Raw genomic sequence first — 26474 nt, forward strand, 5'->3', positions numbered from 1 at the left:
TTCACATATTTTTGAAAAAGCTCATTAAGAAAATGTTCTTAATGTAAACAAATTTGTACATAAATAAATTTTTGTGAATTTCAATTTATCCACGACAGTGATATTTAATTTAATGAAATATATAAAAAATAGATACAAATAATCCTAACTGCAGTCATTAGAAAATACATTGAGTGTTTTAAATGCAATAAAATAGTCCGCATCAGCAAAATTATACTTGCTGAGCAATAATCAAAATGTAATTTACTGTTTAATCACAAATTTTAAGTTTTTCCTTGAATTGTTTTTTAAATTTGACACATAACACAACGTAATACGAACATCAATCATTTTACATACTTTCTTGAGAACTTCGTTTTATCGATATGTGAGGATAACGATTTCTCCAATCAATAATATTTGCGTCACTTATTCCTTCACAAAAACTTAAATCAATCATACGCAACTGCAAACAACAAAGCAATTTTATACACATATCTGAACTTAAAAATTGAGCTCCAAGAACGTCTAATTGTTGTAAATTGTGACAAGACACTAATGGCTCCAAATCGCGGTCAGTCAATCCTCGGAATGATGTCAAGAATACTTTTTCTAGACTTTTACATGAACTCAACAACGTTCTCAGTGAATCTCCAAGTGCTCCTATTCCACTACTGCAGTGAATTATTCATGTATAATATTCTGATTATTTTATAAATTTTGAGTTTTCAGTTGTTTACACTTACCACCATCCGAAATCGATCTCTCTTAAACTGGTACAAAGAGCAAGAGCTCTTATGCCATGGCTAGTTAGGGTTTGAGCTTTCCAAAAATCTATAGTTTCCAATTTTAAGCACGAGATACTTAATTCCTTTGCTACATTATCCATTTTGAGTCGGTCGTGCATACCGGCTAAGTTTAAATATCGCATATGATTATTATTCCGCAGAATTGAGCAAAGTGTGTCTGTTTCAATCGACGTTCTATAGAGTTCCAGTCTTTCCAAAGTTCCTAAATTTTCTAATGACGAAAAACCATTACCAGTTATTGTCGTGCAGTTTCGCAAACATAATTCTGAAATGTAAATAATACATAGAAATATATTTTCGTTTATAATTTTACATTATTGTAATATAAAAATTTGTTTATACCTTTTAAATTTTTACAAATTTGCGAAATTTCTCGTATAACAGAATTATTTACAAAGCGACAGCAATTCAGCCTTAAATGTGTTAGGGCACTTCCACTGCTTTGTAAAAAAGCAATAAAGTCTTCAGAATTTATTGTATCATAGTTTCCGCACCATGAAAGATCCAGTTGCTGCAAATACTGACATTTAGATACAAAACTGTTCAAAACAGTTGCATCTATACAGTGCCAATAAGGCTTTAAATTCAGATTTGTATATAAAAGAGCATCATGAGCAATGTTGTTGAAGTATCGATTAACTTGACTACATCGACTCAGAGATTTAAGGTCTAAATTTTTTAAAATTTTCAAAACAGTTTCATCCTATGGAATACAATATTTTGTTAAAGTTTACTTTACATTTATTATTAGAAAATGTCAACAGATTTTTAAAAAACTTACAGGTAAGGATGAAAAACTCCCACATATATTGTTTGACACATTATTCATACTGGGTTCTGACTCAGGTTCCATTAGAGCTACTGAAGATGAAATATTAATATCCTTAATGAGTTTTGGAAAGTCTTCTTGAAGAAACTTTTGTAAACTATTAAATGCTTCTTCAATTGGTGGAATGTGTAAGCCTAATTTTGCTGCCAATCTTCCTTTAGGAACTTTTTCTAAATTTTTACTGAAACAAGAAGTATTTGTGGAAATGAAAATTCTGTTTTGTTTATTTTAATTTAAAGTAAAATCTATGTACTTTTTATAAAGAACACAATGTTTGTACAGAGTCCTTTTCAGCAACTTCAAATCCTGATTTACAGTCAAGTAATTAGGAGTTAAATTATAAAAGTCTTCATTATTATACCCTACACCTCCCAATTCCCTTAACAAGCTACTTAAACTATAAGTCTGATTTCCTATATTGGGAACAATCAGTTCTGAAGTCCCAATAAGTAACACAGCATCCAGTTGTGTGTAATAATCAAGTAAACTGTGATTAAATTCCAGTCTTAGCATTTTCGTCTTGAAACTACATAATTGAAGTGGTGGTGAAAAAATGCGAGCTTTGTGTGGCACAATTTGTGGAAAACCATTCCATAGACGATACCATTGACCAGTCTCATCTTTTGCCCAGATAGCTACAACACTGCCTGGATTGTAAGTTTCATAAATAGATATTCTTACTGGATAAACTTCTTTGTGGTACTCTAAATCTATTGGATAGAAATAATGAGTTAATGATATCAAGATAACCAACTATTAAAATTATTGATAAAGCACTTGCCTATATAATCATGACTAATAACAGGATCATTGTTTTGGGGCATGTAATCCAAAGACCTTGAAGGGGCATTATCCCACCAGGTGCCATAAGTTCGCTGTAAAACATATAATCAATGTTATAAAGTAGTTTTTATAATGCACAGCACAACAAAAGCAAAAACCGATAGTGAAAAAAAAAATCAGCCGATATTTATAAAATATAAATAAAAAAAGCACCAATAATCACCATGACAAAGGTCTGAGGAAAGTCTCCATAATCGGGGAATTTGCTGGGATTGCCTGCAACATTGTAAGCGGTATAAGAAATGCTGATATTGCTGCCGTACTGTGAACTAAAGTCGACGACATCCTTGACGAATTGCTCGACAAACTGGACGGACTCTTCTATGCAGCCAAGTTTGGCTTTCCTCAATGGCACCAGCTCGAGCTTTGTGCACGAGGAGGCGCACGACGACACCATGTCTATCGCGATGATGTCTTTGTCATCGGCTGCCTCTGCTGTTCATCACACCCTTTGTTTTTCTCACTCGTGCTCGTCCCGACGACGCCACACAAAGTATTGACAGGTCGCTGCTCGCTCACTCTCTCGCTCTTTCTCTCTCTTTCTCTCGTTCACAGTTCACAGTACGTGTGCATGCGCAAACCCCCTGAGCAGTTGCCATGTTCCGAAACAGCTGTTTGTCACGGCGCTGTCGATTCGCGGTCCAGCGTCAAACCTTTCACGCCGCATAATTCATTAATAATGTTACAATGTTTATTAACGGCGTAGGCTTTGTTTGTTAATCGTGACCGCGTGGACGATGAGTAATGAAAATTCAATAACGTATGTGTCGCTTTCGCGGAACACTGTATATATCAGATAAAGAGATTATTTGTTTCGGAGTGACTATTGTTGAGTAGATTTTAAAAGATAAAAAAATGAATAACGTTCTTACGTCTTCAATAAAGACTGTTAGCCAGAAGATAGTATCTGGTGAAATTCGTCCATCGGAACTGATAAAAGCTACTCTGAATCTGACTGCAACTGTTAAACCTCTCAATCCATTTATTACTGTTACAAGTGAACTTGCAAAACAACAATCTCATGAATCAGACAAAAGACAAAAGAAAAATGCATTGTTGGGACCACTTGATGGGATTTCAATTGCTGTCAAGGATAACTTTTGCATAGCTAAACAACCTACAACTTGTGCATCCTTGATGCTTGCCAATTTTATACCTGGTTATGATGCTACTGTTTATAAGAAATTGAAAGAATCCGGTGCTGTTTTGATTGGAAAAACTAATTTGGATCAGTTTGCTATGGGTGCTGGCACTGTTGACTCTTATTATGGGCCTTCTAAAAACTTGTGGGGTTCAGAGATTATGAAGAATTATATTTTTGATGATTATTTCCATGACGAAGAGATACAGTTTGCTGATATCTTGTCCAATGAAAATAAGTGGTATATAGCAGGTGTTTTGGCATATCATATTTCAATAAACATAAACTATTACCTGATACTAAGACTATTCTAATTACAGGAGGAAGCAGCGGAGGTTCAGCCATAGCAGTTTCAACAGGAACATGTTTTGCAGCTTTGGGCTCAGACTCTGGTGGCTCTACTAGAAATCCAGCCTCATATTGTGGCATTGTAGGTCTCAAACCAACGTATGGCCTAGTCTCTCGACATGGTCTCATACCCCTAGTCAATTCCATGGATGTACCTGGAATAATGACAAGGACCATAGATGATGCAATTCTAATGCTTAACACGTTGGCTGGACCCGACCCACTGGATTCAACAACTTTGAAAGATCCATATATTCCTTTCCAATTATTGTCACCTGTAGATGTGAGTGGATTAAGGATAGGATTGCCAAAGGAATATAGATGTAATGAATTGTCAGAAGAGATGGACTCAAATTGGGTAGAAATAAGTCAGTTGTTAGAGGAAGGAGGAGCCAGGGTATTCCCAGTTTCACTTCCTCATACAGAATACTCAATAGTATGTTACTCTGTTCTTAACCAATGCGAAGTCGCTAGCAACATGGCTCGATACGACGGTATAGAATACGGCTACCGAGCTGACGTGTACACCTCGACGGAGGAACTGTACGCGCAGACACGAAGTAAAGCCTTCAACGACGTGGTGCGAAGTCGAATTCTCGCTGGCAATTACTTTCTGCTCTCGGAGAACTACGACGACTACTTTGTCAGAGCGATGAAAGTGAGACGACTCATAGCCGAGGACTTTGACCGCTGCTGGCAATCTGGTGTCGACATTCTCCTCGCACCGACGACCCTCGGCGAAGCGCCAACTTATCGCGACTTCGTCAGCGTCGACAACCAGACGCAGTGCTCGGTTCAAGACTTTTGCACTCAGCCAGCGAACATGGCTGGGATACCAGCTGTAAGCGTGCCCATCAAATTATCCAGAAGAGGACTTCCGTTGTCGCTGCAACTGATGGCTCCAAAACTCTGCGAGGAGAGGCTACTTGCAGTTGCCAAGTGGATCGAGGACGTCGTCAAGTTTCCGAGACTCGTTCTTAAGGACGACGCATTAATTAAATAATTTCGCTCGTTATAAGCGCTTGAGTGCGCCACCGATAGATGCTTTTTATAAGATTGTCGCCATGATGATAAAGTTGCGATTGTTACGAGAGTTATTGGGAGAATTGAGGAGTTATTGATATTTGTTGAATTTGAGTAAATAAAATTTTATATTTGACGCAATGCAAACCATTTACTTAAACTTTTTAATTTGCGTTTAAGTTCGTTTTCGCTTTTGCTACTAGATAAAAGATTAGAAAAATCAAATAGGTACTGCGTATTTCGAATTACCATTATTAAAGTAACTTTATAAAGATATATATTGATATTTTGTTTTGTAATGAAATTTTTTACTTTTAACATAGATTATCAGTATTGGAGTACTTTATTTAAATAATGTTTTTTCATGAGCTCGCAATATATAATCAAGAGAGCTCGCAAATATAGGTAATATAAATTCATATTTCATAGGAAGGACGCAACTAGGACCACTTGAATCCTAACTCAACAAAAGTCTGCATGTGTATTTGTACAAGCTCTACGGAGATAAATTAAAAGAAAATACGCTGTCAGGCAGTACGATAACAATAAAAATCCACTTCTGTCGTAGCGGCGAGAAAAAATCCAAAGCCATTTATATATCCCAGCAGTCCAAACATCTGCAACTCTCGAAATAATCGTCACCCTCGACGCGAAAAAAGGAGCATCGTCGTACGCATCTCTCGTTCGCTCCCCTTGAAGGGGTCGCCAGTGCCACCCCTCGTCGACGACGACGGTGCCCAAGTCGAGCTGCGCATGAGCGTATCCCAGGCGGCGGCGGTGTCGGTGGCGATGGAAGGAGCGGAGCGCCGTCGCGGAAAAGCTCAGTCATACGGTCAGTCGAGGAGCGACCAGCGAGCGCGCGACGCCTCCGCTCTTCGTCGCTCGCCTTTTCTCTCAGTGCTCTTCCACCGTAGAGCAATAATCGAACAAACGTGGTGGCCTGTTTGGCTGCCCTTGTCGATCGTCGACTCTGTGACACGTGCGGTGTGTGCTTAGTAGTTGGTTTTCCTTACTGCCCGAAAAAATAAAAAAATAGCGATCTCCGAGAAGGTAAGGATCGCGCCGTTCTCGGCAGATGTTTTCGCTGATGCGCTTATCCAGTTTTCGCTGCGAGACGTACCTGCGCATTTGGTGTGACGCTCGGCGAAGCTACGTGCACGCGGGATAAGACGGCGACAATAAGGAGCGAGCGTTTGTCAGGGAGGGGGGGGGGGGGCGTGCGCACAGGACTCGCAGGATGACTCACCCGACCAGTGCATATACACGACGGAATATCCCGAGCTGGGATCCGAGGATATGCAGATGTTCCATTAGAGCTGAATTTCAAATATGCCCATTTCGCATTCCAACGTATTCGCGCCGCTTGCTATTCCTCTTTGCGTGCACCTATACTCTTCGAAAGGGTTGTGCGTCGATGTGTGGCTCCGTGATGGTTTTCTATAAAAGCCTCTTTCAATCCCGAAAGCGTCAATAATCTTGTTTTACGAGGCAGCACAGGAAATAAATGTCACGTAGCCGCGTCTCACGGCTCCTCTGCGTCTCCGGATACGAGCGGTTAAGTTCAAAAGTCGACACGCGCGCACCGATGCATTAGCCATGCCCGGCGAGGCTGATTGAAACAATTTCGATCTCGTTATGTCGATCGCGCGCACAACAGCAAGTAGAACGTGATTGACGCATTTCAAACGGGCGGAGTGACTCGGAACGCAAGCGAAGTGTCAGTTGGCGAGCGACGACAGATTGAAGCGGTCGCCTCCTTCGCAAATTAGACTCTCCCGTGTCGATAATTAAGCGCGGCGGAATGAATTGGCGGGCGTGTGGGCGCCCAACGTAGCCTGGAGAGCGAACGATCAACCCTCTCGAGTGCAGCAAAGCCGAACAACTGTTTCGCGCGGCGCAGGGGCAAAAGCCGTCAGCGTCGTTTGTAGGCCTATACAGAAGTGGAAAAGCCCGCGCGCGTCGATACCTAATACGTATACGTACAGGCGAGAGAGATGTCAAAGGGAGGCACTGCGGGACACAACACACGGCCGACACACAAAAGGAAAAACCCATGCGCGTGTAATGCAGTGCACAGGGAGCGCGATTTTTCTTTGCCGCGACCACCAGTTCCGTCACTCTCGTGTTTCAGATCCCAACCCATGGAGGTTTCTTGCAATCGTTACTCGATATCCGGCCTCGGCCACAATAAAGCCCGTGGACTTTCTCTCGCGCACGGAACCGCGATCCATAGGCGCGTCCTACTGTCAGCTGCCGCGCGACATTTCTTTACTTGGTTAATCCGCGCGATCGTTGGTTTTCTAATGCGCTGTCGGTCGACGAGGTGTGCTAAAAATCATTATTTTCACGCGTTCACAGTGTCATCACACGCCAAAGGCCGTCTAGTTGCGCCTGCAATATTGGATTTTTCAATTATAGACAAACCCATCCGATAATATATAAGCACGAATAGAAATTCCGCCTGGAAACGAGTGATCGCATCAGACGCGTGCCTATTAACGGAGAATAAAAAGGGTTGAAGATTCATCGGCCGCCCGAGGCAACGACGCGTTCCTGCCAGCCGTGGTAACACAGTCAAACGAGCAGAGCGGCAATTAAATACAGTTCGGCAGATCGAGCCTGGAAACTAGCCACGGTCCTTTCTCAGGACACGGACCATTTACCGCGACCGTCCGAGCTCTCGAGCCGAGCTTTTCGCAACTCCCTCTCCGCGCGCTGATAAGGCCGGCTCTAGACTCAAAGAGAACTAGCCGGGCAATGAATGGGCGAGAGAGACGACCGCTCTCGACAAATTAGCTATCTCGCTGTCGGCTTTCGCTGCACTGCTGCTGCTGCTGCTGCTGCTGCTGCTGCTTTCCTTTTTTCCTTTTCCATTCTCCCGACGCGGTGATTCGGGAAAATCTTCCGATCGTCGCTGGATTAGATACGCTTGGACGACGGCTTTTTGCGCTGTTGTCGACAGGAATTCTCTTTTAGGTGTCTCGTGATTCTGATTTCCCAATCGTGTTGCGAGAGCCTCAACGCCTATACCGGCTGTCAATGTCGAGAAAGAGAGAATGTTTTTCTTCGTCGGATTACCAGATTTTTCACAAAAGCTATAGACGATTGCAAACTTTGCAGAATCCGTTGAGAAATATTAACTGGAGAGATGACCGAAGCCGGCAAAGCGTTTACCGGTGAATCGGAGTAGTCGAGTGTGCTTGTCATCGCGCGCGTAACGTCTATTGAGCGCGGCGTGGTGGGGACGCGCACAGCGTATATATATATTCAGGCTAATCAGCCGGAGGATGAGCGAACGCGTTGCGCAATTCACCGTGACCGAGGGGCGTCTGTCATATATCATTATTTTTGATTTCAGGTGCACTTCGGCAACAGCATAGAGAGAAAGAGACGCATATAACGATCGCAGGCAACGAGTTTCAGTGTATATATATCTGACTGTGTGCAATGAAATCGGAGCAAGGTTGGCTTGGCAACCCCCTGAAAACATAGTGACTCGCGCTCCTCGTAGGCTCTGATACGCACGCGAACGAGGAGAAGCCGACAAGTAGCGCACGAGTCCGCAGCTTCATGGACTGACGAGGTGAGATACACTGCCGCCGAGAGAATGCAGCCTCTCTTTTTTTTGATCTCGTGTGTTTGTACGTACGGTTCGATGCCGAAGTACCTGTGCTTGCGGGCTTGACGTTTGACGTACGGTAATACTACAAGAGTGTTTCAAGCGGGTTGCGAGAGAAAATTAAAAGTTTGGTCGACGAGTGCTCGCGATGCGAGCGTTTTATCGTTTCAACTTTTTTTTTTTCTTTCCTTTTTTCTCTGCGTTCTTTTCTCTTTCGAGAAGCAGCTTTCTGCTTTGCTTTTCAAAAAATACCAAGTGCACGCGCAAATTCGGCCATTCGTTTCGTTTGATCGGCAGCTATCTGATTAATCTTTACATGCAAATAATCCGCGCGAATCAAGATTTTCCTTTCATTAACGTCAAATTGATCAACGTTCAATCTGCTAATCATCACGCTCTTAAGCAAAAAATTGGCCGCCGCGGTCAACGAACCCTCTTACACGTCCGAAGAGAGAAGGAGAGGAAACAACGACTTGAATATATAAATCCAATTTCAACGCGGAACATTGCAGTGTACTCGCAAGACCAAGATTAATTGCGCGAACTACACCATCCCCGCCTCGGTTCACCATCGCTTCTCTCTGCTCGCGCGCAAAACACGACACTCCTAATTTCAATAAACTCGGTAATAACGCGCACAGGGTAGCTCGTGTTGTTCCTCCCGATTACACTTTTAATTAGCCAACGAAAAAAGCACAGGTGGATAATAGAAAAGAAGACGAAGAAAAAAGAAACTAAGCGGCAACCGCAAGGGTCGGCTGCCGCGGTGTGGTATCGTCTTTCTCAATTGTAATGTGGCCGCGACTACAGCGAAAGAGACGACACGCTTAACGCCCCGGCCAAGTTTTCCAGTGTTGCGGTCGACTTGGCCGAGGTGTCTTCTCCTGTTCTTTTCGTCTCCCCCCTCGTTGTCATTTCGCAGGCAATTAGCGCTAAGTGCCCTAACGAGCGTCGCTTATTATTTCACGGTTCTGCGTTTTACGCGCGACGACATTCGAGGCGTTGCGCGGCGTGCGCGGGCCTACCTCGGGCCGCGCGACGCTCGGTCAATTGTACGAACCCTCGCATCCGCATCGGAAGCATCGAGTCGATTGTGCGGCTTAGAGACGGAAACAAACGGGGCGGCCTAAGCAAGCCACGGATCGCGCGTCCCGTACGTGTAATGCACACGCCTCTGCCCAGCGCGTCATAAGTAGAGGGCCACATAGCCACATTATATCCTCGTTACACATTAGCCGCGTCTCGTCGTCCGCACCAGTCGAGTGTCGAGCGCCATGCCGTCCACGACGCTGCGCCTTTCAGTCTGCAGTGTTATCGTCGCTCGTTGTAGTGCTTTTGTCGCTCGAGTGGAAGAGGAGCAGCGAGAATGAAGTGCGAAACCGGACTGGACGCCGTTCGTTGGTTCGTGCTCGTCGCCTGGGCTGCATTGCTGAAGATCGGTGGGTTTTCCGGTTTAACCATCTCGCGATTAGCGGTGGATCCCCAGTATTGAATTATGGCTATCGAGTCTCCGTGCCGCGAGCACGTGATCGTTCGATATCGTGCGTCGCGCGCTCGATCACTACAGACGGCTACTGAATCGTAATGACCTTTTTTTTCTGCGCCTGCCGCACTGACACAGTTCCGTGCCCCATTTTCGTTGTTTTACGCGATATTCTTGTTGCCGTTGAGGACGCCGAGTCGCAGATTCTCAGCATCGGCGATCGAAGACGTGGAATTTACGCTGTCATTGTTTTGCGAGAAAAGTCATCGAGCGCGCTTCGCGACAGAGCCAACAGGAGCCATTTTTTTTTTCTATCTTATCGCAAAACTCGATCGATCATTGAGTATCGAGACGAAAGCCTCGAGCGCGCGCGCGCGCGACAAATCGAAGCTCTAATTAGCGCGTTCTCATCCGGAATGACACTCTGCGCAAACAAATATCCAAAACACGCATGGAAACAGGAAGGGCCGCGAGCAGAAGTGCGCTTGCGCTGTTAATTCAAATGAAGAGAGCGAGCCGTGCACGTATACGTGGGCCGCACGGTCAACGGGAAAATCAATGTCAATCGCGATGTCGCGCGGGGAAAGGGAGACGCCAAGTATATACGAACTGGGTCGTCGTCGTCGTCGTCGGCGGCGCTGGCGGTGACGGCGCGCGCTTCGGCTTCCGGCGCGCGCCTTTCCTTCTCTCGATGGACCGGATGATTGTTTGCTCGGAGGGTCCCGGCGATTATTATCTCGTCGAGCTGAAACGTGATCCCGAGCCCGTCGTCGAGCGTGAGACGCAGGCGCGACGACCGCGCACGCGGCTACGCGGTCTTTTATCTCGTTCGCAGCGCGACAAGCAGATGCGCGCCCGGGCTATTTCAATTACGGAGGAATGCCATTTTCGCTGAGCTCGCGCGAGTTATACGTCCACGCCAGCACGCGGAGAAGAGTGCATTGCGCGGTTCGATCAACGGCCACGCCTAGAGCTCGCTCGAGAGCCTTGACCCGCCACGTAATCAGCGAAAAAAAAATTGGATTCTCGTCGAGTTGCCTTGCAACGAAGAAAAGAGAGAGAGAGAGAGAGAAACAAGTCGCTTTTCCGCCCGGTTTTTCCTTCTGTACTCCGGCAGCGTCGTGCTTTCGAGCGAGCGACGACGAGCTTTCGCGAGTCAACTTGTTCCTTTGTGCGAGTGTTTGCGCCAGCCGCGTCCTTGACCGCGTGCGAAGGAACCGTTTCTGTGCGCGCAATCCCGCGGAACGGATCGCTTTAACTTTTTTCGAGCTCGCGAATTTTCGGAATTACTCGGCGCGGTCGGGCATCGTATCGCACTTGGCTGTGCAAATTGACGGTGCGATGCCGTTAAAAACGCCAGACAATCGTGAATAAATGCACTCCGTATGAATGTACGAAAGATGAAAGACGCATCCGCCAGCAGACAATTCAATCCAATTTAGCGACATCCAGAAAAAAAAGGCACACATAAATCTCCATCTCTGGCGCGCGTAGCAGGTCTCTCCCGCGCGGCCGAGGATAAAAAGTCGTTTGTTTCCGATCGAGCGGAAACTGAGCTTTGCGGCATATCCGGCAGCCCGTAGGGCAGAGCCATCTCTCGACAATCGCGACTTCCTTTTTCATTCCACGCCAAAGTCAGCCAGATATTCCTTATCTTGGCTGGCGTGACGCAACAAGTGCGTCGTCGTCGTCGTCCTCGTCGTCCGATGCCTCGTTGTAGAGATACGTGGGCGCACGCTGGTTGCGACGACGTAGCCACGCACCCGAGATGTGCGCGCGCGCGCGCGGGAGGCTGACGGAGATCTTATCGACGCATCGCCAAGACAAGAGCATACGAGAAATTACGACTGCGCTTCGGGGCTTGTTATGAGTTTCTTATCGCCTCGTCGCTGCTGCAGTTTGTCGTTGTCTACTTTCCTGAGAACCACCTAACGGCGCGTCTCTATCTCTCGTGATTTACGGATCATCGCGATCGCCGAGGCGGGATGAAATGCTTGGTTTTCAAAATTACATTATTGGATTGCGGTTTAGGAATAGGCGCTTACTAGTTGGGTCGTCGACTTTCAAGTTTAGCAACTTCTATCGTATCGTTGGACATTACAGCGAAACTTGCACTTCCTTTTACTTATCGTTGGTAACATTTTTTTAACCTTTGATGAGTTTTAGAGCTGCTTTTTATCGCCAATTTTTCAATATTCTTCGCCGCAGGGGCGAAAGGAAACTCTCCTGTAACATCATTATACATCGGCAGGCGATAGTTTCTCGATGAATTGATCACAGAACGGAGCGTCGAAGTGGTGTCGATGGCAACATCTCGCCATAACATACGTTATCAAAATGACCAGGAAGCCGCTTGATATTAAACCGCAATCCACGACGCGGTTCGTCAAACTTCATTTTTTTTGTAAAACTTGGTCGTCCCCATCGTGGGGTACTCCAATTGACATGTATCGCGAACTTGATCCTCGAGCACACGCGCGTTCGCTGGAGAGGCGGCATATACGCATCAAAGCGAGAATCGGACTAGAGGGGGGGAAGGGCGAGGGAAAGAGAGAGAGAGAGAGAGAGGAAAAAACCGCTCAATCCGCTGATTGGACGTTTTTCGACTGGCCGCCCGAGTAATTGAAAACTCTCGAGTGCCGTCGATGAATTGAACAAAATGATTGGCCCCACAAGATTTCCATGGATAATTCATTTACCCCGCTGCGCCTCGATCGCGCCTGAGTTTCCTTTTTTCCACTTGTTTATTGGCCGTGGAATTAATAATGCCGAGGTACGTGCGTTCGGTCGGATTCGAAAGCCGGGAGTTTGTTCAAAACTCATTGTTAAGCCAATCGTCGGATTTGCAAACGCATGCGTCCGCGGAGAAATAAAAAACACTTGTAGTTTTATCGGTTGACGTGCGCAAGCGTGCAGTTTTCCGTTTGATTTCACCGAAATGCTCTCCTGGCTCGGTAATGCAACGGCAAATCTAAACCGCGCGCGCGCGTACGGCAGTGCAATGACCCACGATACCCGTTTTATTGGCTTAGCGTTTTTTTTTCATTTTAGATTTCGTCTATACAGCCGTGTAATCGGCGTCGATTATCAGAGCCGCCGCGAAAAGTCGTTAGACTTAAATTGAAAATCGGACGGAAAGAGAGAGAGAGAGAGAGAGAGAGAGAGAGAGAGAAAGAGAGAGCAATTAACTGCTCACGACGTTGGTCTGTGTTTCTTTTCTACGTCGCGGTGATTTATCCGCGCACGGAAACGCCGATGGAGCGCGAGAAAATGGAAATCGCCAGCGTCCCATTGAAAGCCAAGTTTTTGACCCGTAATTTACGAGACGACGCAAAGCTAAAGGAAATCCTCTCTGCCGATGTGCTTTTCGCGGATGATTGCTCCGGATTTTCACAATGCTCTATCAAGCTTTCCCTTATGAATTTATCGTCTTTTTGATCCGCTGACAAATACTTTATCTCCGTATGACAATTGCAACTGTATTCGGATTCTCTGCGACTGGCCAATGGTTCGTATTTAACTTTGGAAAATACGTTTGCAAGTGAGTTGAAGCTTCCACGCGAAAGGATTGGTTTCGTTAAGCAGTACGTCACAGCGATGAATATTTCAGTTAGCTATTTGTGCCTATACATAATATAATTCTATGATTAAATATTGATTTCACTCATAATATATTTGACATTAACTGTAATTGTTTACTCGGCTGTATGCGTCCCGAATTTACAACTCAAACGGAACGACGCGCAACGCGGCTGAGCAACTATATTTCGCACATCAAACATACTGCTGGTGTTTACGTAATGAATAAAGCACGACGGAATTATAATGACCGCGAGGGCAAGCGCGCGAATCGAAGCCATTAAAAAGGGCAGCATCGAGTAACAAAGTTAGGGCACGCCTGGGAAAATGAGCCACGCCGTGCGTCGCCGAGAGGCTGCGGAGAGAAAAAGAAAGTTATCGCGCTAATTTCACCTCGAAAGAGAGAACCGCGGCGTAAAAATTCGTGGCGCAAGCGTGCGCGCAAATTAATTAGGACGAGGGTGACTGCTGTGCCGCGAAGAGAGAGAGAGAGAGAGAAAGAGGAAAAAGGGGCATAACGCGTTCTCCTCCCTCTCGCCCGCCCAGCCCTCTCCACCCTCCTTCGCGAGCGAGAAAAAGACGAAGTAGCGAAGGAGAGAATCGATATACGAAGCGCCAAGCGTTCGGGAAAAAAGTGTGTCACGATGCGCTACGATTGTTCGCTTCTCTTTCAATTACGGGAATTGGGCGTCGTGCGATGCGAAACAGGCAGAGCAGCGAGTAATTACGCAGTCGCGGGGCATTCGATTATTCGGGAGAGCAAAATCTTCAATCGGGATCGCGTGGCACGCGCGAGCTCGCAACGCCGACGATATTCTCTCCGCTTTCCTCGCTACTTTTCCTTCTATCGCCGGCGCCTCAGTGTAAATCATTCGCTGCGAGCTTTCGCGGATGAATATTTTCATACGGTCGATGTTCGCTCTCTTTGCGAGCTTCGGGCTGTTTGATATGAGACGATCTCTCGTCGACTTGATTTCCATGTTTTTCCTTGCGGCATTTTCACCGTCTGCCGCCGCCGCCGCCGCGGGGGCTCTGCTCATAATTCGCAATTTCGAATCGAGCACGAACGTTTTTTCATCAAGCTTCCTGTTTCACGCGATTTACTACGGATGACCGTTGCAGATCATTCGGGCATGATGGAAAACGCGCTCCGTGATATTTGTAAAAGTTATAGCTGGCCATGTGTATACACTGGGGCAGCTTGTAAGGTGCATTCGTTATATCCAACGACCCTTTGACAGTACGAGCTGTCGAACTCTCAAAAACTCGACTGACCAGTCACGAGGAAATTTCATTATAAAAGAAAGAGAATGAAGGAAAACAAGGAGAATCTCATGCGCGTAGGCGTGCGCGTATTGTTAAATGAATGAAGATTAAGGGTAGAACGCCGGTCGTAACACGCGCATAGCAGGTCGGGTTTTGCCCCCCAGAGAGAGAGAGAGAGAGAGAGAGAAGAGGGGGAGAGAGAAGAGGGGGAGAGAGAAAAACCCTATAAATGGGTTTTTGCGCAAGTACCAAGAGCGAGCAAATGTTCCCTCGTTGTATATGTATATATATATATATATATATATATATATATATATATATATATACACGCGTACATGAGAGCGGGCATAGAGTATTGATCCGCGAGCGTCCCCCGTTTTCGTACCCCCACCAACCATTCCCAGGGCGACCCCACCTCCTACATCACCTTCCGTTTCTTCTACTTTTTTGTATTCTTACTTCTCTCTCTCTCTCTCTCTCTCTCTCTCTCTCTCTCTCTCTCTCTCTCTCTCTCTCTCTCTCTCTCTCTCTCTCGTCGTTGCATTGCTCTATTTTTCGCTAGAGATCCACATTATTACGAGCCGGCGTCTCGCGTTCGCTTTCCGATTGAATTTCCCGCATACTTTAACGCCGAGATTGCACGAAGAGGAATTCGCTGGGCGCGTGCATAGGTGCTACTTGTTACGTGGGCGCGCGTACCGCAACGCGCGTCGCGCGGTGCGTTCTTGCACCGCGAAGAAGAGGGACATGCTGGTCCGATATTATTGATCGGCCCATGCTAATTCATCCGAGTGCTTTGGGGCTTTTGTGTCTGCGTATGTCTGTCTCTCTTTCGTTTCACCCCCATCGAGCCGAAGCGCTCCCTTTGTCGCGCCACGTGCACCGCTCTCTGCTCTCGGAATAACGGGGCACGTGGATTGAAAAAGAAGGAACAAAAAAAAAAAATACAAGAGAATCGAGAGACATAGCGTATATCGGAACTCGCCGCCGACGCTGCTGGCACGTTGATTACGCGACTACTACACCTTGACATTGTTGCTTTCGCCAGGAGAGATGCCGCACAGATTCGCCCGGCTTTTCTCTGCTCTTTTCCTTTTTCCTTTTCGTGCGATATTCCATATGCAGTCTTCGTTGAGAGAAAGAAAGAGATTCTTTTTTAGAGAGTCTTTCCGGGATGCTTCGGGACTATCTGCTGTATTCTTTCAGGCAAAACAAATCGGCGCATATGGAACGGAGGGCAGGCATCCTGCGCGTTTCATTTGGGACTGATAGAATTCCGGCAGAACGATTCGTCACCGCGGTTATCGATTTCTCGTGCATTCTATTATTGCACTCGTTGCTTTCTTCCTGGAATAATCCTCAAACAGCAGCGAGAACTTGGTAATCCAGCCGCAAGCGAAAAATGATCTATCCCGACCAGTATAATTCCGAAACTGCATTGTAGCCGTCCACCTGTATCAGGTATCAGGTCAGTCGCTGGGGAGTAATCGAATTCCAGGCAGACGAAGTCAGGGGTGATGTCCTTAGAACGAAAACCGTCAGCAAAAGCTTTCGCTTGTGCGTCATTATTCTCGTGCGGAAAAACAAGTTTCTGCATTGTGCTCTCGATGTTCATTACGTTCGTTACAAGAGCGAGCTAGAGAGCCAGAGGAGTCCACTCTCTAGGGCTTTTCCTTCGAAAAAAGCGAACCTGGTTCAAAAAGTCAAGCGCTTCATTAAGATTCTGACATTGATATGGGTTGACTCCTGTAAAGCCGGTACCTTTTTGCATGCCACACCTTACGGAGCTCTCGGACGTCGTCGGACGAGCCTCGCAACTTTTCAATCCAAACTTCCTCATTGCCGAAAACTTCAACCGAGCTTTTCTACGCGCGCAACGTTCGCCCGAGTCCTTGCGCGAGTCGTTGTCTCCCTGTCGTATAATACGTGCCTTATAATTACGACGACGGCGACGACGACGATGGCTGTGCGTACGCGCGGGGGAGACATAGGGCCATCGCCTTCTGGAATCGCATCCTTCTCCGCCAGCGCAGCGTGCCTCCCTTCGGTTTTTCGTGCGACCGATAATCGACGGTTTCAATATTTTCACGCCCCCCGGCTTAATCCACCTTAGTGCTGTAGTCGCTGCCACCGCCACAGTCGCCGCCACCGCCGCCGCCGTACTCTACGTCACGCTCATGGCAAAACGTATTTATACGTAATGTCTGGGCATTCGCTCGTGTCAGATCCGTGCATGCGTCTGTTGCGATGCTCAAATGGGGGTTGCCGTGTTGCTTTTATATATATTTATTTTCAAATCGTCCCTTAGTCCACGTCCATTCGAGCTGGGAATTGGCTTTCGATTAAGTGGAGACGACACGTTAACGTTATTTATCTCGTGATACGTGAGGTTCGAGAGGTAACGAACGATATGCTACTTAGCGCACGTAATGATTCTAGATCCGTTTTGTGATTTATTCGTTGTAATTGCACCCATTTGAAAAATAAAAACACATTATCTCAGAGATATAGCTTCTTGACACGATGTACACAAGGGATGAAAAGCTGTTTATTACGTAATGAGGTTCGTAGTAAAAAGAAAAGAAGAAGCTAATAATGGAACGACGGCGAAATGCAAGAAGAGCATGTAATCCAACGCTATAGGTAAAAAGCGGCAAATAATGCCAGAACCCCGTGAAGCGACAACTTCATCCCCGTCGGTGGCGAAGTGAGCGAGCGAGTCGCGGAGCGGGGTAGGTGCGCGCACTCTGGCAGCGAGGAAGTCGCGCGTTATTACTCGCCGAGCTATATACTGCACTGCAATGCGCTCGAGCGAGCTCGAAATCGCTGCTTCGGCCTCGCTCATTCATAGTTTTCGAGTGCGCCGCTTGTTTTCCTTCGCTGCTTCGTGGGCCGCTTTTCCTTCCGTTCCCGTCGCGCCGAATCGACATTAGCGCGATATGCGCGCTCTCCGTTCGACGAGCGTTACCTCAAAGAAGTACGCGCGCGAAACCCGACCTCTCGACGAGTGTCGGGCGGACGGCACTACGCTAAACGATCCGGAAAAACATCGCATGCTTCTACGACAACGGAATACATAGCTGCGCATACCAATTACGCTTTATCATCGTAGGCAAAACTAGGGTAAACGTGAAATATTGCTCAGTTTTTTCAAGTTGCGCTGAATTGTTATGTCGAGCCCTCGAGCGATCAAAAGCTTTTTATTCCGTGTTTTTTTTGTTTCGTTCCCAAGCTTTGTGGCTCTCTCTCTCTCTCTCTCTCTCGGCTTTTCTGCTCTTTTTGTTCAGTCACACGGTGGGAAGAGGAGAAATTTTAATAACCGCGTCGGCGATGAGTTTTGCACGTGACGCGTTGAGATGTCCGCGGCGTGCGATGCTCGTTCTCGTACGTCGATTCTGCCAGTTACAGCGACAATAAAAACAGAGCAACACTCTCGGATGGACAAAGCTTGCGTAATTTTCGTATTAACGACGGAAATTTCGCAATTAGGCATCAATTAAATCGACCTGCCCCATTAGTCTCTTTTGCGGTTCGAAATATGATCATCTACAATTACTGCGACGCGATTTTCCAGAGGAACTGTATCGTATGCGAATTGTCGGTATTTCCATGCGCGTCCGACAGTCATGAACAATTACGTCTATACCGGAGGCGCGCATATAAACTCTGGAAAGAAAAAAACTATCGAGAAATGAACGACTATCGCAACGCGCTCGCAGAACGGCGCGCACAGCGACGGGGAATCGCGCGCTCAATAAATTCAATGTCGCCTGCGCAGCCGATTGGTTTTATTTTTTTCACTCGGTCTAGCCCCGAGCTTGTCCATATCTGTATATCTCGCTACTTGTTTTTGTTCCGCCGGCGCACGCAGAAATCGAGCTCGGCATGCGGCGACCAACTTTTTTAATTTGGGCGGTTCGTCCCGAAAATTAAGCTCGTCCGCGCGCCGAAAGAATATCCATTTGTATGCCCTCGGCGTCGCTCCTTTAGCGCGCCACCGTAACTTCGAGCGGGGGGAGGAAAGCTTTTTGCCTATTAGCGTTATTCCTGCGTTTCCTACCAAAGTCGCATTATCTCTCTCTCTCTTCCTCTTATCGTTCACGGGAAAGCCGCCGCGAGAGGAAAGGACGCGTTTTTCGCCCCGGATCAGCGTTCCCGTTGTCTGCTACGGCAGACTGCAGTCGGCGTCGCGGATATCAAGTCTGCCGCCTTCTCCTTCAAGGAGAAAACCATATGGGCGCGCGCGTAAAAAGACAATTCGAGGAGCTTCCATTGGAATAACTCAATGAGCCCTTCAATAATACGCTGCCTGGGTTTTCCGACGCTCACGGCGAATCAATTCCGCCGACAGATCTGAATGAAATCCTCGGCCCCGTCGAGAAACTCCCGAGCCGTGGAATTGCCGTGGATCAATGCAGCAGCCTCGGAAAGATGCATATCGTCCAGTTTGCCGAAATCGATACATCAAGCAGTTGCAGTCAGTGGAAAAGGGGGCCGAGCGCTAGCCCCATTGTCGCGCAAGGGTGTGTACGTGGCACACACGTGAGAAAGCCCTTTGTGCTGGCTCGTTAGCTGCACTTGCGCAGCCAGCAAGAAAAAGAAATACATAAAGGGAGGATTATATATATATATATAGAGAGAGAGAGAGAGAAAGAGAGAGAGATAGGGAGTGCGTTTTCTTTTCCTTTGGCCATTGCCCGTCTAATTAACAAGCTCGATGCTGATTGGCCACTGCGCCCAGTTGGATTATCTTCTTTTGTCGCTGTTACCGGCAACAACCTTCTTTGCTACAAACATTTTCTTCTTTCTTTCATCTTGCCTTCTCGTCATTTATTTATATGTGCCGGTTGTTTCTCCCGAGGATACGATTCGTACGAATCCTTCAGCTCTCATTAGCGTAATGGCCAGCCAGCATCGTCTCTGTTATTCCTTGGTTCTCTTTATTCGAGCGCGCAGTTTCACGCGAGCGAAAATTCCATCGCGACTAAAGTGCGCGAGCAAATTCATCAAACTACGAACACGCGATACCGATGAATAACGGGCATTGCCTTCGTTTCAAAAGGTACGTTTGAGAATTAATTGTTATTAGCGTGTGCTCGTCCAGTCGATACGAGGCAACGTGAATTCATTATGACTCGTAAGAGCGCGCGACGAGCAAAAAAAATAATTGCGTTTACGTGGAAAATCAACAGGACAGCTATTGTCGTCAAATTACTCGTTATTCTCCCGCGGAAATCTCGTCGCATTCAAAATCGTTCGCGCCATCGACTCTGACAGTCGGTTAATTATTCGCATACGGATATTCCTCGCTCGCGCATTAAAATATTCCATTATACGGTCGCGAGTGCCGCGGCGAGCGATCGATAACTGCGCTCCGAAATTAAAAAACAAAAAGAAAAACACACGGTATCCCCGGCGAAACAACAATAACAATAACAGCGCGTAATCCAGGGTAGACCGCACGCCCGACTGGCTATTTAACGGGGCGCTTTAATCAATTCATTATCTATTGACGTGCAAACTCTCGGACCCTTCGAGCTGCACACGTAGGCGCGCGCGTTCGCGCGACGCTTAAACTTTCATGTCTTGCCCTCGAGCACTTGCCTGGGCGATGTGCCTTGTTTGCGTCCTAGCGCGCAAGGCGGCGTCTTTGAATTATGGAACTTTCCATTGGCTTCGTGCATTCGTCTGCGTCGAATTAGCTCGTTAATATTTTCTTTTATCGTCGTCGGGTTATTTAACCGCACAGCCCTCGAGCGTTTTCACGCGACGCACAGAGCGCTCAGGCGATCGTAGATGTCGGCGACGGCACGCCGAGTGCCAGAAAACTCATTTGAGAACATCGCGATCAGAGTCGTCGCGAAATCGCCTCAATGGCTCTCTGATATATCTCGCAAAGAGGGCCGCAAAGTTTTGCACGCGACGAAAGGGAAAAAAAATGCACTTTACGAGCACAAAAGTTCCTCCGCCCCCTTCGCCCTCGTACGAAATTTTCGTCCCCAGAGCTCCACTAGAGAGGGAGAGAGAAAGAGAGAGCGATAAGAGCCGCCACTGACGCTTCCCACTCGGAACCCTCCTCCGTGTACTTTAAACATTAGCCGAGCTTCATTCGCTCTTCTTTTTTGTTCGACCTCGAGTACACTTTCTTTTTTGCCCCCCCCCCCCCCCCCCCCCAATCCACCCTTCAACCTTTCATTTCTTAGCTTATATTTGCAACTGTCGAGCCGAGTTACTAGCTTCTTATACTGCCTCCGACTCCAATTAAATTTCCATGGACTTTCCAGTTTTCGCCACTAACAAATATCAAGTATTTTCTGCGCGAATATTGCTTTTATAATGCGCAGTCTGTACCCGTGAGTTTCCATATGCACATCGCAAAGGTTACGCATTTTACTTGCAAGCGCCATATACACCCAGACAGTCAAGCGAATTTTCCTGGCAATGTTGTTTACGTTTTATCACCCTCTTCAAAGTTTTATTAAGGCTTCCTGCGGCCACCTGCATGACATGTCTCGTTCTAATAAGGTTTCGCGTCCAAGCCGTTTTCTTCTTTTGTTTTGTTTTTCTTTTTCCAGAAACGCACGAATTGCACTCTGAGTTTCGGCAAATGAAGTGACAATTAATTATAATGAACATTACTCCATCGTGTGCGCTTGCACGAACAAGCCGTCATGAAATTGCATTTTCCATTAACAAAATGCTCGTAACAGCGGTATCACCGAGCGAGTGTTACTTCATGGAAGCGGCTGGCCAAACGAAAGATCCGACGTCGAAAAACATAGCGAAAGAGAGAGAGCGAGAGAAAGGGGGTGGAAAGCGTGCATGTAGCGAGCTGTACGTTCGCACGAGTGGCCAGCCACGCACGTACGGTTGTACGTTTGAACGGCAAACGGCAAAACCCTCAAAATATTCATTCACACATACGCGCCCGCGCACACACACAGATATGCAAAGCACAATATGGTTATTTTCGCATTATCATTTGTTGGAAATACATATATATCTCGCGCGCGCGCGTGTTTTGTTTTTCTATCGCGCCGCGGGTGGAGATGCGCACTCGCTGAAAATGGTCGATCGCGGGCGTACAGAACCGATGACTGGCGAGCCCACGGTTAATCCGACAAAAGTACAGTCTTTAGCCTGAAAGAAAGGAGAAAAAGGAAGGAAAAAAGAAGAAAGCTAGTTATTTCGAAAAAGAGAAGTGGGAGCAAACATGGAAAATCACACGGAGCCACGGTAAACGGGGCGAAGCCCCAATGAGAAAGCGCGCGAGGCAGGTTGATAGATAGGCGGCGCGCGAGCGAGATCGCATTGCAACGTTAACACCTTGTCCGCGGGTTAGTTGCATAAATCCGACGTTAATTCGCTGGCGCGCGTCCTCTCTGGATTCGGCGAGACGTTGACTGATGGTCGCGCTAAGTGTTTTAAATTCGGCCCCTGCACTGCATTCTATCAGTCAATCGATTCGCACGTCGCACGTGCGCGCGTGATTTTTCGCTCCCGCTGAGCAATGCGCGTCCCTTCCATTTGTTTTCCTTTTTATCTCGGCAAAAGCTAATTGTTTCTCGTGTGCGTGAAATAATCATCGTCGTCGCGCGAGAGAAAAATCATCGTCACCCGGCGACCCAATTCACTCTCGGGAGACTGGTCACCGCGGCTCCCTCTCTCCCGGCATACTTGCCGTCTACGCTTCCCCCTTCGAATATACGCATAGGCGTGCACAGTTAGTCATCCGCCCCCGTTCGTTTTCCAGCTCGAGTCGTCATCGTCGCCTGACGGCGCAGCGTCTGCAAATGTAATAGAAAGCAATTTATGGGAAATTTCTTTGATTTGTTCGTTGTGCCGCTGCGTGGGGGCGAGGACTTTATACGCACGTACGCGTGGCATCGCGTTCGCAGTTTCATTGGGATAATTGAAAGATTGCCGAAGTTGACAGTTCGATTTTTGTTTGTTACCGGGGGATTGCGTTTCCGATGGAGATTCTATCGTGGCTTTATGGATATTTTCGTCAATGCCAGCGGAGGCCTCGAAATAACTTTGTGCGCGCTGCGTTAGTTTTCCGTGCGTACGGACTTTAATTGGATTTCATTTCAATCCGCAACTTTCAATGTCGCATTCGAATCGGATGTTTCATTATCGAATGACGCGCACGCGGCGACTTGATCGGTAACGAACTCGCTTTAATACATAGCGATAAAAAAAATCCGATTGAAAGAGCCTCGACGCGTGGGCGCGACATACATTACCTTTGCGGCCAACCAATGTTAGCTTTAAATGCGAGTCGAGACTTTGAGACACGAGAGTCGCGTTGACGAGACCGTCGGCGAGGCTAATTACAATTTTCCCCGTCGGAAATCGGGAAAAAGCTCGCCTCGAAAAGCTCATTAGACGGTACATAGCGAACGACACTTGGCTGGCCGCGTCAGCGCCAGTTATACACCTCGAGCGTTAAAATCTGTCTCTCCGTGCTCAAGATGTTACGTAAACAATCTTTCCTTTGCACGAATTGATAACGCGATAACGAGTTTGCGATACTTTGCGCGCATACGCGTGGCGTCCTTGCGCCCGAGAACGCAGTTTCAATATATCGCGCGCCGTACGTAGCAGCAGCTGCAGTCGCGGGCCAAACAATAATTTCATAAAGTCGAGCGAGAGAGGATTTATCGTCAAATCGCGCGAGGATTTTTCAAATTTCTACGAGGGAGCGCGTGTAGGCGCGACTGCTGCCGGAAATTTACCCTTCACACGAGAGGACGAAGCACTTAGTCATTCCTCCCCTAACCTCTTTTTTCTGCCTCCCTCCTCTCTCTCTCTCTCTCTCTCTCTCTCTCTCGCCTCTGTATGCCAGCCACCGCGATGCTCTTCTGCTCAACGCCCATTCATCGACGCCAAGGCTCTTTACCTACCCCTCTCGCCGTTCGTCATCCTCGTTTCTTGGCTATCAGCTGCTTTTTTCACTCTCGCGCCTTGGCTCGACTGTTGCACTCGTGCCAATTTGTTTACGTATGTCGTATGCTTAACAGATTTGCCCATTCATCGCTTGGCAAGCAATGAATCTTGTTGGGCGATAAATGGAGAAATTCGCGAGCTAGCGATTACTCATAACTAGAAAGATGCCAAATAAAAAAGTAATAAGTTAGCCTTGTGAATGTGTAAAACTATCTTGATTACATCCAGATTATACAGATGGATCGAGAACTTAGTCAGTGAATCTAGGAAGATGAAAATGTGCCATTCATTTTTGTCCACCAAGGCGACTGTCCGTCGTACATCACCGCCTCATCACTTCATTACGAAAATTGTCGGGAATATCGACGAGCTAATATCCGAAAGCGTTGCTTCCAGTATCATTCACATTGACAGCGACTTTCATTATCGCTCGTGTAGGTATCGTGCACGAGGAAATGAAATTTGTAGCTAAGCTCACGGCGCATTATGACTCACTCGGTCCTGCGTATGAAAACTAGGACAAAGCCATCGCCAGGCGTAGAGTAAGAAATAATCGTCCGGCCGCGCACGATTAAAATCTTATCGGCCGTGTGTACGTTAGGTGGCAGTCGCGCAAGATCCGCGCCCGCCTGTCCACGTCTTTATAGTTTCACGTCTCGTACAGCAGCGCGCGCCGCGCGCTTTCCGAGCGACAGCAGCCCGCGCTCGCGGTGCGTCATTAGCCGGGGAGAGGGAGGTCTTTTTGCTCCTTCTCCCGGAGCCTCCTGACCCTCGCGCGCGTGCCGTCGATATTTCCCGACAAAAATTACCTTCGCTGTCCGTGCCACGCGCACGTCGGCGAGAATGCTACCGGTGGCCGTATGTAAATCGAGACGCTCGCGTTTCTTTCTTCGACAAGGGTTAGGGGGATGGGTTCCAGAGCCAAGCCTTCGTATTTCGAGTGGGACGGGGTGCTTCGTTATGCTTTAAGGGCATTCCCAGCCTCGGGTAATGTCGGGCTTATCGCCGCCGACCGATATATATCGTCGGCTGAAAATCATACCGAGTTAAGCCCGCGATTGGAGAGCTCCACTCGTGAGCTCTTTTCTTTGCTCGGCGCGTAGCATTATGGCTCGCGCAACACGCCACAAATAACGCTTACGCGATAATAATTCGGCTTTTATATTTTTCCTTTGTTATCGAAGCGTGGAAAATTTAGTGTCCCTTCTTGCGCGCATCGATTTTTTTTCTCTTTCCTCGTGAAAATGTGCACAAACGCGCGCGCGCGCTCGCGCACATGTCGTGGGGAAGAAAAGCACACAAAGAATACGAGTACACGGGGCTTTTCCTTCCTTCCTTTCGCAGCTCGCTACGTACGTGATGTATCATTTCACTCTCTCTCTCTCCTTCTTTGTTCGAAATTAATATAAAATCGATATCCTAACTTTATTACGGCTTTGCACAAGAGCGCGTTCGAAAAAAAAAAACATAATAATAAAAATAGGAAATCGCTCACGTGCGATTTTTAAGCGCCGAGGTGGCACATAAAAAGCTCGATATCGCGTTCAATGGAGCGTGCAGCGCGTTTCTTTATTTTTATGCGTTCGAGTAGAAGCCAATGTAGCATGCGAGGCTACCGTGTGCGGGAGAGAAACGCGGAATGTGTGCTAGGGTCCAGGTGAGGATTCGAAGAAAAGTGGCACCTGCCGTGTCCGCGCCACCGCCGCAGTATGCCCGAAGGCGCCTAATGGTCAGATTCGCGTCCAGCTGCTCTCTCGGCCCGCTAGCCTTTATCCTTTCACAAGGCTTTATCCGTGTCGCTTGCAGTGGCTTCGCTTCTCTCGAGGGAGCTTGTATTACTCTCTCTCTCTCTCTCTCTTTCTCTCTGCGGCGATTGCTGCCGTGTTGCCAAGGAAAAAAATGGATATTTGTTTTCTTTTTCTTTATGGTTTTAGTCGTAGATTGCTGGGGTAAAGAGGCCAACAAATTGGCTCGTTGGATGAATGTCTCGGTGATTTTTTTTTTATGATTGCTTCGAATTTCTCGTTTCGAGGAAATAAATAACGTGCGTGCCGATAATTCCTCGGCCATTTTCCTCCTGGCTATGCGCTATTAGTTGTCGATAAAAAGCCGCGACGGTATAAATCCCTCCCCGTCTCCCCTTCTCCGCCCACGCATAAAGAAATATTCGCAACGTTTTCCGATACATTTGGCCGTAACTTACTCGAAAACTAGCAAAACACTCCCATTCACTTTATTCCCATTTTGTCTCTGGCACGTAGTACTGCTCTCGACCTTTTGCGCGCAAGCGGCATCCCTCGGCGCGTTCGGCTATATGCTTTTCCAACGTCTCGACGCAATAAATCATATAGCCCCGTTACGTTGCATGCGCACACGGCGACGTTTCCCCGTCCCAATGACGCGATAAAAGTCGAGGCTCCGCCTCGCGAACGCGCGCGCGATTTTAAAAAGTCTATTATGTATTTCCTCGGCGACGCGCGCGTGCTCTATCTTCCTCCTCTGCGCTCGCGCCCTTCCGCCCGCCCATCCTATTTTTCTCGCTCCTATTTGTCAACAGCGCCAGAAAACCGCCGTGGCGCGGAGTGCCTGCGCTAAACGCCGGGCAA

At 47.3% G+C, this 26474-nt stretch overlaps 2 protein-coding genes across 2 annotated transcripts; one reads left to right on the top strand and one right to left on the bottom strand.

Moving 5' to 3' along the window:
- Positions 1-320: 320 nt before the first annotated feature.
- On the bottom strand, positions 321-2981 carry LOC131670456 (F-box/LRR-repeat protein 4). Its single transcript, XM_058946063.1, has 7 exons — positions 2624-2981; positions 2399-2492; positions 1871-2327; positions 1570-1798; positions 1131-1491; positions 726-1053; positions 321-653 (listed from the first exon to the last, which is right to left on the bottom strand). Exons 1-7 carry the CDS (start codon positions 2855-2857, stop codon positions 332-334), a joined length of 2025 nt encoding a protein of 674 aa, XP_058802046.1. The 5' UTR covers positions 2858-2981; the 3' UTR covers positions 321-331.
- Positions 2982-3049: 68 nt separating this feature from the next.
- On the top strand, positions 3050-5107 carry LOC131670458 (glutamyl-tRNA(Gln) amidotransferase subunit A, mitochondrial). Its single transcript, XM_058946064.1, has 2 exons — positions 3050-3853; positions 3922-5107. The coding sequence occupies exons 1-2, from the start codon at positions 3316-3318 to the stop codon at positions 4950-4952; spliced, it is 1569 nt and encodes a 522-aa protein (XP_058802047.1). The 5' UTR covers positions 3050-3315; the 3' UTR covers positions 4953-5107.
- The last annotated feature ends 21367 nt before the right edge of the window (positions 5108-26474 follow it).

The sequence above is a fragment of the Phymastichus coffea genome, unplaced genomic scaffold (assembly GCF_024137745.1).
Source record: "Phymastichus coffea isolate CEN01 unplaced genomic scaffold, Cenicafe_Pcof_1.1 PCOF00110, whole genome shotgun sequence".
Classification (NCBI taxonomy): Eukaryota; Metazoa; Arthropoda; class Insecta; order Hymenoptera; family Eulophidae; genus Phymastichus; species Phymastichus coffea.